Source organism: Antennarius striatus, chromosome 7 (assembly GCF_040054535.1).
Source record: "Antennarius striatus isolate MH-2024 chromosome 7, ASM4005453v1, whole genome shotgun sequence".
NCBI lineage: Eukaryota > Metazoa > Chordata > Actinopteri > Lophiiformes > Antennariidae > Antennarius > Antennarius striatus.
Genome location: NC_090782.1, coordinates 12,318,403 through 12,334,670, shown reverse-complemented (window position 1 = coordinate 12,334,670; position 16,268 = coordinate 12,318,403). Strand labels below are relative to the sequence as shown.

At 42.9% G+C, this 16,268-nt stretch overlaps 1 protein-coding gene across 3 annotated transcripts; it reads left to right on the top strand.

The window, feature by feature from the left end:
• Nucleotides 1-4,743: 4,743 nt before the first annotated feature.
• sap130a (Sin3A-associated protein a) lies at nucleotides 4,744-15,231 on the top strand. Of its 3 annotated transcripts, XM_068320216.1 has the most exons (21): nucleotides 4,744-4,846; nucleotides 5,478-5,622; nucleotides 5,696-5,961; nucleotides 7,181-7,345; nucleotides 7,430-7,556; nucleotides 7,675-7,790; nucleotides 7,871-7,995; nucleotides 8,148-8,295; nucleotides 8,381-8,471; nucleotides 8,756-8,860; nucleotides 8,968-9,109; nucleotides 9,746-9,861; nucleotides 9,942-10,235; nucleotides 10,335-10,506; nucleotides 10,901-10,999; nucleotides 11,088-11,449; nucleotides 11,967-12,212; nucleotides 12,297-12,422; nucleotides 12,517-12,620; nucleotides 12,932-13,045; nucleotides 14,028-15,231. In XM_068320216.1, the coding sequence occupies exons 2-21, from the start codon at nucleotides 5,511-5,513 to the stop codon at nucleotides 14,184-14,186; spliced, it is 3,189 nt and encodes a 1,062-aa protein (XP_068176317.1). In that variant the 5' UTR covers nucleotides 4,744-4,846; nucleotides 5,478-5,510; the 3' UTR covers nucleotides 14,187-15,231. The 3 variants fall into 3 exon arrangements, with proteins under 3 accessions (XP_068176317.1, XP_068176319.1, XP_068176318.1); XM_068320218.1 differs by lacking the exon at nucleotides 10,901-10,999; XM_068320217.1 differs by having other exon boundaries at nucleotides 4,785-5,622.
• Nucleotides 15,232-16,268: the final 1,037 nt, after the last annotated feature.

Genomic DNA, 16,268 nt, shown 5'->3' with positions numbered 1-16,268 from the left:
ATGGAGGATCCTTGTCAAAGGAATTGATTACAGGAACTTTTCACCCAAAAAATAAAAATTCAGTCAACTCATGGAAGGCTTGTTTTTAATACTTTGTTGACCCCAATTGGGAAATGTTTCTTGGCTTTTGAGCTGTCCCTGAGGACAGTCCTTAAGGTGCCATAGGAATATTTTGCTCAAGGGTACTCAATGTGATCAGGGGATTAAGGATTAGTTACATTTATGTTACATTACACTGAGTGACATTTAGTTACGTTTATACGTTACGTCTGGCCCTTTGAGGACAGCCATTATGCTGATGTGGCCCTCAGTGAAAATGAGTTTGACACCTCTGGTTTAGAGGCTACAATGACGATGTCATCTCAGAAACAAATATCCTTCCTTCAAGTCCAGAACCACAAATTCTGTGCCAAATCAGACCACTCCATTAAAAAAAACCTTTTATGTGCAGGATCGTCTGCTCTGTAGCCTCACTGTTTTAGCCAAAATATAAACAAGAAGAAAAGATTTTCTTCAGCTGTGTCATATATGTCCAGTCCCTAGACTCATCCTTTTATGTTTTTGAAGCAACATCCTCTAATATTTGAATATGAATGCACCAAAGAGGAGACAACCTTCTTAAGAGTTGTGGACTAGAAGATGCAGCACATAGACTGTAACTATTATTGAACTATTAATGTCTCTGGAAGGAGATATGTTTGGATGAACCTGCTGCAGAGATCTTGTTGAATTAACACTGGAATGTCAACAGAAGGGGACAAATTCTTCAGTGTGTGTTCATCATTATGATGAACACACACTGCTTTAACAGTAAAATACAATCATCCACAGAGACGACTGCTGCTTGAGGACTCAGGCAGGTCTGATCATGGAGTCCGTGGGTTTGAAGCGTTCTCTAAAAACACCCATCTACATATGTTTCCACTGTGCAGACATTGCTCAATCTGAAACGTGTAGTTATGGCTCAAGATCATGATTCATATTTAAAAGATCTAGTGTTTCACTCACAATCATTGTGTGTGCTTTAAGTGGTGCCTGAAACAGAAATACATCAATTAATATATTTGAATTCTATTTCAAAATCTTCAGACGGCCATAAATTCTGAATGCGGGAAGGAGAGGACCTCACTTATTTCATGTCGTACCACAGTTAGATATGTCAGAAGAAACCTTTATTGTCATCATATTAAATACGAGTCAACAAAAAACTATGACAACCTTAATGCATGCTAGCTTCTGCATGAGGTCATTAACCTATTTGACAGTAAAAACGTGCAGTCAGATTAATTTAAAAATCAAATCAAATCAAGTTACAGTTTGCACAAAAATAAATGAGGGATCTATATTCCACTCAAACTTTCTAATTATATCCCGAGGTGAGGAACACCATCCTGATATGTGAGGGTGACTCACAGTTATCTCACACATTTTTTGCCATGATGCACACACACTTTTATAATGTTTCACACACCATTATAAATGACACTTATGGAGGGTGAAGAACAACATCCTGAAAGCTTCTGCTCAACTCTTCATCCCACCGTCTGGTGCCACAGCGGTCATGGATTCCTCAGACACATAATATGGGCAAACACCTGGCAGTCTGATGACAGCAAAACACAGAATGCACAGTGTACCTGTATGTGCTCATAGACAGCAGACTATTTATGAGAACTAAACTCCAATTATAACTTCTGAACACCGGAGTCTCATTATTGAGTCATCATAAGCTTTAATCACACATGTATCCAAGGATCGCCTGGTGAAGGAAGAATAATGACTAATCAGAGAGGCAGGTCTGTTCTCAGACACCAAGTTGTTCCATGATAAACCCTTACATTTTCATTTCAAGATGAGAGGGAAAGGTTTTAAAAGAAAATATGGAATGATTGTGTTTACTTTGGCAGGACGTTCATAGACATTTTAGTACAGCAAGTGGAATATCTATTTACTGTAACCCCTTTTTGGGTTAATCTGAGAAAAGATGCTCCCTCTTTATACAATGGTGCCTTTATACTGTATATGAAGGACAGAATATTTATGCATTGTTAATTGTTAACTTGCGAATCATTAATGACCGTTTCCTTAATAAACAAACCTATGCAAATAAAAAGAATTGAATTGTATTTGGTGAGATGTAACATGACAGGTATGCTATAACTGGGACCCTGGCATGATGAGGACGACAAGTCCACTGAGATGATGCCAGGGCTTTGAATGCATACATTCCACCAGAGTGAGTGAGGGAGCACAGATGGGGCATTCAGTGGTCCTGCCTCAACATGCAGGAATGTTTTCTATAACCCTTTATGGCCCAGGTGTGTGGAAATGATCTTTACCCTGTGGAACTGAATTTGGAATTTGTCCTCTCAGGTGCTGAGAGGTCTCAGACAATTGAGACTGAGTCATAAATTTGATTGTAATGCATTGAGATGGGTTTTATCCTTGGACCTTCGTTCCTTGGTCACTTATTTGGTTGCTTAATCGAGAGGAAAATCCTGCCAACATTCTAACCCTACCACCATGGTATATTCTGGGAAGACTTTCCTCATACATGGTTAACATAACGCACATCTGACAAATATTAAATGTCAAGCTGACATGTTTTTCTAAGGTGGTTATGCAGCGCTTCAAAATGAGGTTAGAATTAAATCAAATGAACATTTATTCATATAGTATTCTTATTTTATATGGTATTCTGAATAACTACTTTGTCAATGATAGTACGGTATTTCTTTAGTGTTCTGCTTGGCTTTCAGTCCTGTTTTAAAAAACTTTTTTTAAAAGTGTAAATTCTTCAAACGTGGACATTTGTATGTAAGAGGGTTTCAGAAACCTGGATGAATCAGAAACACTTTTTTCATTAGTGGTCAACATTTCAGTTCAGTTCATTTGAAAATGGATTGAATGTAATCTGCTTTCGACTCAAGTGCTGAAAAGCCTCAGGTAGCATTTTACTCCTGAACACCCGAGATGTCCCTCTGAAGGGTGATGGAGAGACAGTAAATGGAAATAGCTGTTGTAAATATGAAAAAATCAATTCATGCTGAAGGTCATGGATCATTTTAATATCTTTAGACAGAATTAAAAAAACCCCACAGGCTTTCCTCATAAAGTGAATATACAGCAATAAAGCACAGTCACACATAATTTCCCACATTGATCACAGCCAACATGACCTTTAACACTACCTCACTCAGACATGTGGATACAATTCTATTGAGAGATTTATTGAAAAGTCTCTGTTACAAATTATGACATTGTGGTAGTGGACTGTGCAGCCTTTATAAGTGAACACACCGCTCCCAGAGAAACACCCCAAATATTCATAAAGTGGAAACAGACTTTATAAAAAGCCATTTCATCACCTTAGCGATCAGAGCACAGATGGTCCTAATAGTGTTCACAGCAATTTATTTTCAAAAAATTTAGTACACTAAGACAACACGACAATGAGCCAGCACACGTAACACCAGGACGCTGACACAGAAGCAATAAAATGGAAGTCATGCATCATTACTTTTATTATTTCCACCTGTGTGTTCCCTTAGTCAGTTGTCAAAATGTCTTTCGTGAAAGGATCTGCGAACGAATTATCGTGTACTTAGCTAAATAACAAAAATAACAATAATATAATTAAAAACGTAGACAACAACAAAATGCAAAAACAGTGATTATTATAAAATCAAATGAACTTGAGTTATAAAGCACTTTTCATACAAAATGCAACAAAAAGTGCTTTACGGGCTTAAAAACAATAAACACAATTTAAAAAGTAAAACAATTGCAAAGATAACCTCCTTCCTAACGTAATAACAGCTAGTTCTTCGTTAAACAACAACAATGATAATCAGTAATGATACAGTATTGTAATCGTCGAGACAAGCGTCACGGATCATTTCTGTGGTCGGATACTGCCACCTAGGGTTTCATAATAATATTACAGCATCCACTCCGAGGTCACGTGTTAGTACATTTGCATTAACCAATCAGCTCACTAGTTTATTCAGCGGGAGACTCTGGAGGGACCACAAACACCGTGAGGTCTCATGTCTATCATCAGCATTCACTGACGAGTGTAGTGAGCTGGAAGCTTTAGAATACTGTAGTACCCTATCAAAGTTTAACTCGTTTACACACACACACACACACACACACACACAAATGTGAAAATACTAAAACCCACTAAACGGTATTGGTAGCAAAAACGAAGCTGCCTCGATGATACCTACTGTATGTACGCCTTAAAGACTGATTCTCTTACCGCTCACTTGACTGGGAAACAGTGGTTTTGACTGATACGCTTTAAACTCCATTTAAGAACAAAGTTACAGATGGCTTATGTTTACTTAACAGTTCAGTTTAAGCAACGACAAAAATATATCTCTAAATCTTAAGCGTTTTGCTTGAAACTGAATATTTTAACATCTGTTTGATAGCAGTATTGATATTTGATTCAAGCGAATAATGAACGTCTTTCCTATATTTTATGAAAAACCCAACATATGTTGACGCCCAGCACAATGACAATCGCCTATCTAGTAGCATATTAGCTCACGCGCTAGCTCGGTTGCTTCCGTCGACCAAATGACCACGTGACGCGTTGCAGCTTGAAGCGGTCCCTCGATAGTAACCCCTCCCTTTGTCAGGCTGGGCTGGTCTAAAAATTTCCAGTGCTCTGATTTGTCATCAGACTCGGACTCCTTTCTCCGATTGGCTGATGGAAACTGGGGGGTTCCAGTTTATGCTAAGCGGTCTTCCGGCTTAGATATTGGAAAAAAGGAAAGACGAATGGAAAAAATTTGTATCTACAAAACGAGCACTGCCTAGTAACTCCGGAATAACGGTAAATAATGCGAACACGTCGATACAGGGTTTTGTGTCGTGTCCGAGTTTTACCTTGTTGCTCTCGTACCAAAGTTCAGGCTTTAGCATGAAATGTAGATGGCAGCAGGGATAGAGATTCAAACGTTAGCCGTCTGCTAAGTTAGCTAAATAGCAGGCTAACAAGGTAGCTTTTTAGTTTTAGAATACCGAACAGAAAGATCTGAACACAGTGAGCTTTATCGCATGCATGTAGTCGACTTTAAATAGACAGTCTTAAAATCGGTTTCGTTACCACTTGCACGTATTTCATATTTGTAAGGATTCAGTTGTCGAACAGTTTTGCTGTGTTCCTAACCCTACAAGTTAACGTCAAACAAAGGTCCAACCGAATGCTATCGTCTTGTTTTCGAGAACAGAAATATTTCTGACATCCTCGGTTCCTAACGACAATAGTCGCTCAGCAGTAAGGTCAGCGATCGAGTTGCCTCTTGACAGTCATCATGTATTAGCCTATTTATGTCCCTCCATCAAGGGTTAAATCCACACACTTTTGTAGTCGTTGCGCATGTGTAACATTGCAAATACGATTATAAACTGTCTTGAATCTTAATAAACATTAATAATGCCGTTTTTCTGTTATTAATGTGGAGTCGTGACAGCACTTCAGGTGATAAATAGCTGAAATGAGTTCCCAGCAATTCCCCCGACACGGGATGCCTGCTTCCAGCGGGGGAGCGCCTCAGATCTCTGCTGCTGGAACCCTGGTGTCTGTCACTCAGCCGTCAAGTGCATCTGGTAACTGGTCAGAGGATTCTTTCTTTAAGTTAAGGGAGACACCTGTAAGTCATTAATCAGACCTCTTTCTTAGGTGCTGTAGATGTGGACAGCAGCAGAGATGCTGAACACGGGCAGCAGGAGCACCCACCAGCCGGGGGCGGGCCCACTCTGGCCTTTAGGGATGACAAGCAGGAGACGATGGTGGTCAGACCGTACCCACAAGTGCAGACACACGGCCAGACACAAGCGGCTCCACAAACGGTGCCCATCCAGCCAGGCACGCCTGTAACTGTACCCGCTGCCTCTGTCCACCTCCCACAGGGCCAGCCTGCAGTCCTCACCGAGGGACAGATGAAGGTGATGTTTGTGTCTGTAACTGTTGGAGTTTATAGAACCTATGCATGAATATTCATTGACTGCAATCTGGTTAAGTGTGATCTGAAGTGTCACTGACTGTTCACTCAGTGGGTCGAACTCTGCAAGTTTGATCCAACTCAACCAGATTTATTGCTTGTGTGAGTCCAGGGTGACAAGGGGCCCCTGGCCAAAATCTGTTCTCAGAATTTTGAGAAGATAAATAGTCCAGACAATTGGGCATGTTTAATCTTAAAGTGTAATTTAGGATTAATCTGTTTGGGCTAATAGTCTTGTCATGATTATTTAAGCAAACAGCAATTATTTTGCATAATCATCACATTAAAATGGTTACATTACAATGTGTCTGTAACTTAGAGTTGATAGGACCAGTGCATAAATATTCATCCATTGACTGAAATCTGGTTGAGTGTGATCTGACCACTTCTCATTCTTATGAAAATAGCTGGAGAAAAACAGATCACACACTTCTGTCTCTATTGTCATGTTCCACAATTTAAATCTGAGCTGGTTGTTAATCATGTCGGTGTTGGTGAATGTTTATCTCTTAAGGCGTTTTAACATTTTGATGAGCTTGTTGATGTGAACATCATTGATCATCTAGTGGCAAAACCAAAAATCACAGAACTGCTTTTGCCAACTTAGCTTTTAATCTTAAAGGAATTCCTCAGACTCCACAGGAGGTGATTAAGTCACATTTGCAGCAAGAAAACCTATCACAGATGTCTTTTCTCCTTCATACGGTGTATTGGTATAACTGCAGTGGGATTCCAAATATGTGTTGGGGGTGAGATAAACTTGAGGATTTACTCAGTATCCTAGAATGATGTCTGGCCTGATGTAGGTATTCGAAAGTTCAGGGTCTCTGTCATGTTTTATGGTTCATAATGTGTTAAATATTTCCAATGGGTGAGGAGATGGGTCTGCAGGTTGGTCAGTTCAGCACCTGGACTCTGACTATGCACTCAGAATGGTATTGTATTTACATGAAGGTTAATCATCAGCTCAAATGCTATACTTGTGACAGCGCTATATAACTTTTATAACTATACAGCACATTGTGGAATCCTGTATGTTGTGCTGTGTCATTTATTTTTCATGTTTTCATTTGATGGTTTCAGTAGATTTTTTCCCCTTGAAGTGAAATTCAAGGGGAAAATCAAAGGTGTAAATCAAATTCCATGTATTTTTGTCTTTGAAGGCTGTCCTGAAGTCACCCATGCCGAGTCGTCTTATTGCCCCAGCACCATCTTCCAACCAGACTCATATCCCCATACCCCCCAAGGTGCCCGGCCACATTACTGTCACAATAGAGAGCAGTACTACAACCCCATCTATTCCCGTGGCAACCATCAGCGGTCAGCAGGTGAGTGCATCGCTGCATTGGCTGTAACTGTATGCAGTCGTGTCATTGTCGTTACTCACCTGGGCTACTGTCGACTTGTTTTAGGGTCACTCCAGCAACTTGCACCACCTGATGCCAGCCAATATTCAGATCATTAGGGGTAGTGCCCCCGCCCTGCAGATAGGGACTCCTGCAGTACCACCCCAGAATTTCACATCTCATTTACCTCGAGGTATTCAAACATCAGGCATCCAGAATCGTGAATCCAGCCTGCTTTATGATCGTTCCTTAAAACATCACCAGTATTTGTAGCAGTGCTTTCCTTTAGACCAGTCTGCTTTGCCTTGCAGGGGCTGCTGCGGCTGCAGTCATGTCCAGCTCTAAGACTGTTCTCCGACCAGCTACAGGAGCGAGTGCAGGTCCAGGACAACCCACAGTGCAGCATATTATCCACCAGACGATCCAGGTGCTCTGATGTAGTGTCATCTGAAGAAATGTTGACGTTCTACTTAGAAACTGTGTAACTTCATCCCTGTCCATCCACAGTCTCGCCCTGCTGTCACAACGTCCACAGCTGTACATCCAACTGTGGTGGCTCCCATTTCAGCCAGCAGAACTCAGTCCCCAGTTATTAGCCCGACAGTCACACACTCTCCAGAGGTGGCACACGGGTGAGTAGAAGTCCACTAATCTAGACATGTGCCTAAGCACAGATGTTGCTGGACTCAGTAATAGATGTGACAACGGAAACCATTTCTATACAAAAATCTATTTTAACAGCTTGTGGTCTTAAATGTTCTGATGCAGTAATATTTCTTTTCAGGCGCCCGGGGCTGACGATTCACCCCCCTCCAGCCACAGTGAGCATTCAGAGATCTCAGACGTCCCGGGACACGGCCACGCGGATCACGCTGCCATCTCATCCAGCGATCGGCGCTCAGAAGCCTCAGGCACCACACACTATGACACAGGTCACCGCTTCTTCAAGGCTGCCTGGTGCTGCAGTGAAGAGTCCTGTAAGACAGCGACTGAAATAATCTGTCTTGTTCCCCACAGAAACCCATCTTTAGTCCTGTGACACCAGTCGCTGCAGCAACTGTGGCACCAATTGTTGCCACTAACACTGTGCCCGCAACCACCGCAATAGGTATAAACTTTATGCTTATTAACATCTAAAGCTATTCATAATTGTTTGACTACAGTATTTTCCGCACTATAAGGCACACCTAAAAGCCTATAATTTTCTCATAAACTTACAGTGCGCCTTATAATTCAGTGCGCCTTTTATATGAAACAAATTATAAAATGAACAATTCATTAAAGATGCGCCTTATAATCCAGTGCGCCTTATAGTGCAGAAAATACTGGATATGATTAATAGTTAAAGTGTTAATTATTCCACTAAAAATGTTGATTATCCTGTTTTCTTAGGCACTGTTCCACACACCCAGATGACAAGCAACACTATTGTCACCATGACGATGGCGTCACACTCCTCTCATGCTACAGCAGTGACCACCTCTACCATCCCTGTTGGTGAGTTTATGTTTGGCCTGAACTCTGCTGTGTGCTTCACAAGCGGGCGGTGTTTGTAGTAACACAGTGCACTTCAGAACGCCCTGACATGTCGTTGTTCTTCACAGCCAAAGTGGTCCCTCAGCCCATCGCCCACTCTTCATCCCGGGTGCAGCCCGACTACCCTGGAGAGAGAACCAACCTCATCCCCATCCCGGGCCATCGGTCCTCTCCCAACCCAGTCACCATGGAAGCTAGAAGTGACAACAGGTGAGAATGAAAATGTTGGTGCAGTTATACCAATAAAAAAACAGTTGGAAGGACAGATTAAAACCTTAAGGACTTTGGTGTTCTCTTTGTAAGGCTTATTTTAACAATTAACTTATCTGCATGACGACCCGTTCATCAGTGTTAATATTGTCAATAATAACATTGATATATTGACAGCAGCCATCATTATTGTTTTCCTACCACAGAAACCATCGTCATGTCTCTGCTTCCTCCTGCCTACATTCTATCTGTGGTGCTATTAATTATACATACATGTGTACTCTATAATAAAGCCAACGCATTAGGCAGTTTTGTTAATTTCCTGTGTTGGTAACCAGAAACATGAATACTCATGTCACTCTAACGTCTCTGAGGTTGTTTGTCACATTAATATGATGACTTCAAATGAAAAGTTATAATTATGAGTTCTACCCACTGACCTGCAATCTGACAGTGCAGGAATGCAGAACGGTGAGACTATGTTGTAATTATGTCGTCTGTGTGAGAGATGTAGTGAATGCATGGGAATAATTATAAAATCCTTTTCTTGTGGCGAACAGGAAATAGTTCTGTTTGCGGTCTTTGCTGAGGGTTGTTAATACAGGAAATAAAATGTGTTGATTGTTGTTTCTTTAGGCCCTCTGTTCCGGTACAGTTCCAATATTTCCTGCCAGCCTACTCCTCATCATATCCTCTGACACACACCTACACCCCCATCAGCAGCTCGGTATCAACCATCCGCCAATACCCAGGTAAGCACTGCTAACAGCACGGTTTTATTGGCAGCCTCAACTGTATACCCATCGTTTGAACCTTTTCCTATTTTAATTAGTGACTCCTCAAGCTCCGAGTTCAGCTTTGCCCACCCAAGCTGGAGTCGGCGTGGCAACCACTGTCCATCTAAACCACATGCAACTGATGGCGGTGGACAGGATTGGTCTCCCGTCTGCGCAAATCAGCACCCAAGGGATCCAGCCAGCACCAATCACTGCGCAGGGAATCCAGCCCGCTCCAATAGGAGTGCAGAGTCTGCACACGTCTGCACCAATCACCACGCAAGGAATACAGCAGACTCCAATAGTCACTCAGCAGCAGCAGCAACAGCCGCCATCTGATGCAAAACCTGGTAAACACCAGCTGGATGTTTACACGGCAACCGTTTCCCCCTGTAACTGTTTAGTTATAGAGTGTCGTGAGCTCTGATGCTGGCTTTCTTTTTGTCCAGGTGTTGTTTTGGCTGATGGTTTTGTAGCTAGTCCCATCAGCAGCACATTCAGCACCACCCAACCTGTAGCCACTATGGTGCAGGCACACACCCAGGGAGGAGTAGGAGGAGCTCCCAACCTGGTGTCCTCCCCGAGACCCAGCATCCTCCGCAAGAAGCCTGCAAATGAAGGGTGAGCATAACAGCAGCTCATGAGATGAAATACTCTTATATACGTCGGCCAAACCTTTCTTACTACTTCCAGCTTCCTGTTTCGTTTCGGTCAGACGTCTTTGTGTGATTGGATCAGCAGTATATTAAATGAATGTGAATAAATTAGATGCTAAGAAAGTCTTTCCTTGGCTGAAATGGGAGGCAGATTCTAGCAAGAGCTCAGTTGTCTTTTGAATTCAGTTAAAATGCATTTTTGAATATTTGTGAGTCTCTGGAAGCTTTTAACTCTGCTTTCAGGGTCACATGTTTACTTTATCGAGGGCTGATTATCAGCATTACATTCTCCAGTTCATGTTTGGGGTGATTACCACATATTTCCATTTAAACAAGTCCGGCCTGTTACTGTGTTTCAGTTGCGTTCGTAAGAACCTGATCCCCACCCAACCCAGTGAACCCGGTGGTGGCAGGATAGAGAGTGGCGTGAGAGGAGCAGGTTCTCCCCGACCTGCAGGGTGAAGCCCTCGCCATTACGCTCTCCTCACACCCTGTCGTTTTTCCTTAGGTTTAAGTTTGTAACCTGACACTCTTGATTCTTTTCAGTGTGAAACCCAAAGCGGAGGTGCACATGGCTGTGGCCCCGCCTGTCATGGCCACAGTGGAAGCGCTGCCCACCCAGGGAGGAGAGCAGCAAGCCGTGTCCTCAGGCACCCAGCATCTTGCCCAAGCCATTCCCACCTTGCTCGCCACGCCGGGACCCGTTCCTCCCTCCCAGCCCTCCAGTGTTCTGTCCGCCCTGCCGGCAGCCATGGCTGTGACCCCACCTGTCCCTGCTTCAATGGCCAACACTGTGGCGTCCCCCACTCAGCCTGCCGCCAGCAGCACTGGAGCCTGTGCTCCCAGCTCCACCTGCCCAGATTTAAAGATAAAGCAGGAGATGGAGAGCATGGACACCTCCCAGCCAGGTGAGTCAGCCTCAGTCACATTTATTTAGTTTATATACAGTATTTTCTGCTCTACAAGGTGCACCTAAAAGCCTATTATTTTCTCAATAACCGACAGTGCGCCTTATAATCCAGTACGCCGTATATATGAAAAAAATGCTATTTGTCATTCATTGAAGGTGCACCTTATAGTCCAATGCGCCTTACACTGTGGAAAATACTGTACACATTTTCTATACATTTGCCAGGGATGTAGCTCAGTGGTAGAGCGTATGCTTCACATATACGCTGCTCTGGGTGCAATCCCCGGCGTCTGCAACCCCACAGGGACATAAGCCATTGTTAAATGTGGACCGGTCACAAGCCCGGATAAATTCACAAGGCTGCAGCAGGAAGGGCATCCAGCATAAAAATCTTTGCCAGACAAATATGAGTGTTCATCTAAAATGGAAAAAGGATGACACTGTGGCAACCCCTAACTGGACAAGACAAAAGATTTTATAAACTAGAAGTAAACACTGTTCATCTTTTTTCTCAGATGCCAACGCAAGCTTGTCAACAGCCTCAAACCTCACCACCCAGGCCTCCACCTTGAACACTCCTGCCACAGGAGATCTGATCCCAGGGGCCTCCCCGAGGAAAAAGCCACGCAAGCAGCAGCATATTATTTCCACAGAGGAGAGTGAGATGGTGGAGACCAACAGCACAGATGAGGAGAAGGCTCCAGGCAGGTCCATCACAGGCCGGACCGAGAGACGCGAATCTCCACCGAGGGAATATGTTGGTACGTAACGCAGCGGCGTGCGTTCTTACAGCGGTGATGTCACCTGCTGCTGTCACACACTCTGCATCTGTGTTTGCCCTCCAGATGAGGAAGGGGTACGCTACGTGCCAGTCAGACCTCGGCCACCTGTTACACTTCTGAGGCACTACCGGAACCCCTGGAAAGCTGCCTACCATCACTTTCAGCGATACAGCGATATCCGGGTCAAAGGCCAGTAGCTCCCAGCTCACAGAGCGTAACATTCATCTGACACGCCTGGTAGGATGCAGAAAAACAAATGTCTTTTCTTCTGTTGTCCTTGCAGAGGAGAAGAAGGGCAGCTTACAGGACATGGCCAACCAGAGAGGTGTGGCATGCAGAGCACAAGGCTGGAAAATCCACCTGTGTGCCGCGCAGCTCCGGCAGCTGGTGAGTCATCTGACTGCTAAGAACAACTCTGATATTTATCTTGGTGGCGACGTCATGTTGGCCCTGCTCGTCCTGTTTTGTCCTCCTGTTCATATTTTATTCTGTGTAACAAAACCATTTAAGTCAGTTGCATTGGTTGAATTTAAAACATTTGTAGTTCAGGATGTGACAGCTTTTGTTTCGTAAATGAACACTCTACACAGTCCAGTCAGTCAATCAGAATTTCATGAAGAGAAAATCATTGTTATGCCGAGTTCCTTATATTTTTTTATTTGTCTCTAAACATGTTTTATTTATGCCTTGCTCTGCAGTCGAGTTTGGAGCATGATGTGTACAGCCGCCTCTCCACCCTACAAGAGGGTCTGATCCCCAAGAAGAGAGCAGGAGCGGATGATGACCTCCACCGAATCAATGAGCTGATACAGGTAAACACTGCAGGCAAACACCTGAAAATATATGTGTAATTACAGTATGTACTAATCAAATATATAGTCAAAACAGTCCATCAATCAGTATTCTAAACATTTGTTAGTGACCCAAACCAGATTCTCTTGTCTCTCTCCTCTTAAGACATGATTCCTCAGTTGGACTAACTGGCAAAAGTCCTGTAACTTTTCAAACATAAGTAGAACAAATATCATCTTCCCATATTATAAACAGTTCGACCCATCAGTTTAGATTTTAGTTTTGATCTGTAAATGCATTTTATAGCACTTGCTGCTGTTAGGAGCTGTTTGGAGAAATCACCAGAAAGGCAGACATGACCAGTGAGGTTGTGTTCAGCCTGTCAGAGGCTCCCTATGACCGACTGAATATATAGAAAAACATAGCAGCAGCTTCATAAAGGTTATTATTCATAACACTGAACACTTCAATGTCTGAAGTGATCGATTCTTTTCCCCGGAGCCTGATAGTAATGCAGAAGCTCCACCAGAGGGTGGCAGTAGTCCACCTTCTTCCTGTCTGCACTACTTAAAAACAAAAGAGGAACATACTATGTTCAGTGTGGAGCTCCTTTTAACATGAGTACAGGAAACTGTTGAACAAGAACTCTACCAGGTGAACTCTACCACAATTATGCACAATCATTGTAGAGCAAAGCACCAGCAGATGAAGATTTTTGTTTCGCTTCGTGCTTTTTGTCCTGTTATTGCTGCCGTCACTTTCCTAAAAAGTATCACCTGTCCTGTAGCATAACACTACATCACTGGTTTTGAAGGTAATTTCCCCTTGTGGGGATTAATAAAGTATAGTTCTTCTTCTTCTTTACTGTCATTGAACTTAGCTTCATCTATTACATCACAAATGTTGTTCTCTCCACATTCAATAGTCCAGATCATCTTTGAAGCCGTGTTGTGGGATTAGATTAGTCGATGACTTCCTAATGATGTCTGCATTGGTCCCCAGGGTAACATGCAGCGCTGTAAGCTGGTGATGGACCAGGTGACAGAGGCCAGAGACACCATGATGAAGGTGCTCGATCACAAGGACAAAGTGCTGAAGCTGCTCAACAAGAACGGCGCCGTCAAGAAGTCGTCCAAACTGAAACGGAAGGAGCGGGCATGAGGAGGCGAAGGTGCTGCTGACAACCTGGTGCTACGATTTGCCTGCATACAATCACATGCAGCCTCTCGGTTTGAGCGGACTGAGCGACAGGATTGGAAGCAGAAAAGACCGTCTGGAATAAGTTCTCATTCAGCACCCGGTCCACGCGTCGAGTCTGGGGTTCATGGATGGCCTGTCAGTTTCCCCTTTATGTTCATTTTTGAAGAGACAATTTTTAACTAAATTTCTGCCTCTTCTTTTTAGACAATGTTTGAACTAGCACATTATGTAAATTTGACACTGAATGCAGGTGCAGTTAATAATTGAAATGTTTGAAAAGATGAAGCACCTGAGAGTTATGGAATTAAAGATTTAAAGAGTCCTTTAGTGAACTGCGTGCATCAAACTAATCTCATTGTGCTCTTCTCATTAAACTGTGCCTTCATTAAGTCAGTGAACACAGAAGCAGGACCGGGACACGTGAGCAGCATTTCACATGCTGTCAAAATATTCTGAAAAGATTCAAAGGAAACGCATCAGTCTCACCGCTTCTCCCTTTTCACCCAACATCCTGCAGCTGGACTTTTTACATTCACATGTTCGACTAGTGTGGGTTAACAGGATGGGGAAACCATGTGATCTGATGTAAGAGAACAAACCTAAATGTGGCAAATTGATTTGACATACAACTCAAATATACATTTTTAACTTGTCCTTTATACTGTTAAAGGATCAGTAATGTTCTGTCATGTCTATGACTCATCCACTAGATGGGTGTCGTGGTAAACCATATCGTCATTTGGTTTCAGAGAGAGTGCTTGAAGCTGTGAGGATTCTCGTGCGACCACGCTGGTGGACTGAACTCATGTAAATCGATGTAAATGTGCTTTTGGTTTTCCATTGACATGTTCTTTTCATGTTTTGTACTCAATGAAACTTTCTGTGTCGTGTGATGCGTGCTGCTTTCTTTCATGGAGTTTGACGACCTGGACACGAGTGGGAGTGGGTGTGAACGATCCAGCTGCTGTACATTGTTTCTGTCTATGTAATTATAGTAAACATGCTTCAACAACACTGTCACACTGGTACATTTGTATTACATTAGACACTCTGATAAGATTGTGTCATTGTGGAGTGTTGAAGATGAAATCACATTCTGAAGCTGGAACAGACACCTCTGGACATCTCTGTCTTTGGAGATGAGGAGTCTACAGTAGAACCCAACACGTCAGACCTGCAGTACAACAGGTCTGGTTTGTTATCATGTCTCCACACAGCTAGTGTGGACATTATGGGGTTTATCTAGTGAAGTCTCGTTGAGCCCATTCCCCTTTATCACCTGCTCTTTACAACATAATGGCCCAAGAGTACAGTGACTCCACAGCTTAGCTGTGACTGCCTATAAAACAGCATCAGCACTGCTTAGGCTGAGTTAATGGCTGACGACAGGTCAGTGACTGAATCACACACACACTCACCTAGAATACACACAAGGAATTGTTTTGTATCTATGGAAGTCTACAAGAATACAGAAGATTAACTCGCAGGTTTTTTATTAGAGACTCATTCTGACTCCAAACACTTGGCTGGTGTTAGCAGCTCCGTTCATCTGCTCTGTTTTTGTGAACACGGCTTCTCAGATACCAGTGGAGGGATTTCATTTGGTTTATTTCAAGCATCCGGCTGGACTTTAAACTTGATTGATGTCACTGAGATTTAAAAGACCTTAGTAATAATCTGATAATCCATACACGAATTCTGAGAGAACTTTAAAAAATGCATGAAAGGGTTAGATACCTGATTTGTTATCCAAAATACACTTCAGTTTGCATATATAGTATAGGCCATTATATATGCCATTATCTATCCATTAAAGCTAAACAACACATATCATGTTCACACTTTTTAAATCATCTATATTTACTCCCCTTCGATTGATGTCAGACATGAGTAAATTACAGTGACGTGTTTTCCTGGTGGTGATAGAGACTGGGTGGCTCTTCCGAAGCCGGACCAAAGTCAAAGGGCCATAAAGGGTGCCTGCTGGGAAAAATCTCTGCTTCCTGCTTCAAGTAAAAGTTCCTACAGCAGCGCAGCAGCCGG

Bases quoted from the DNA above. Each gene is read 5' to 3' on its own strand.
- sap130a (XM_068320216.1), top strand. From the start codon at position 5,511: ATGAGTTCCCAGCAATTCCCCCGACACGGGATGCCTGCTTCCAGCGGG. The intron at 5,962-7,180 runs GTGATGTTTGTG...TTGTCTTTGAAG, and splicing joins TCACCGAGGGACAGATGAAG to GCTGTCCTGAAGTCACCCAT. The intron at 8,296-8,380 runs GTCACCGCTTCT...TGTTCCCCACAG, and splicing joins CACCACACACTATGACACAG to AAACCCATCTTTAGTCCTGT.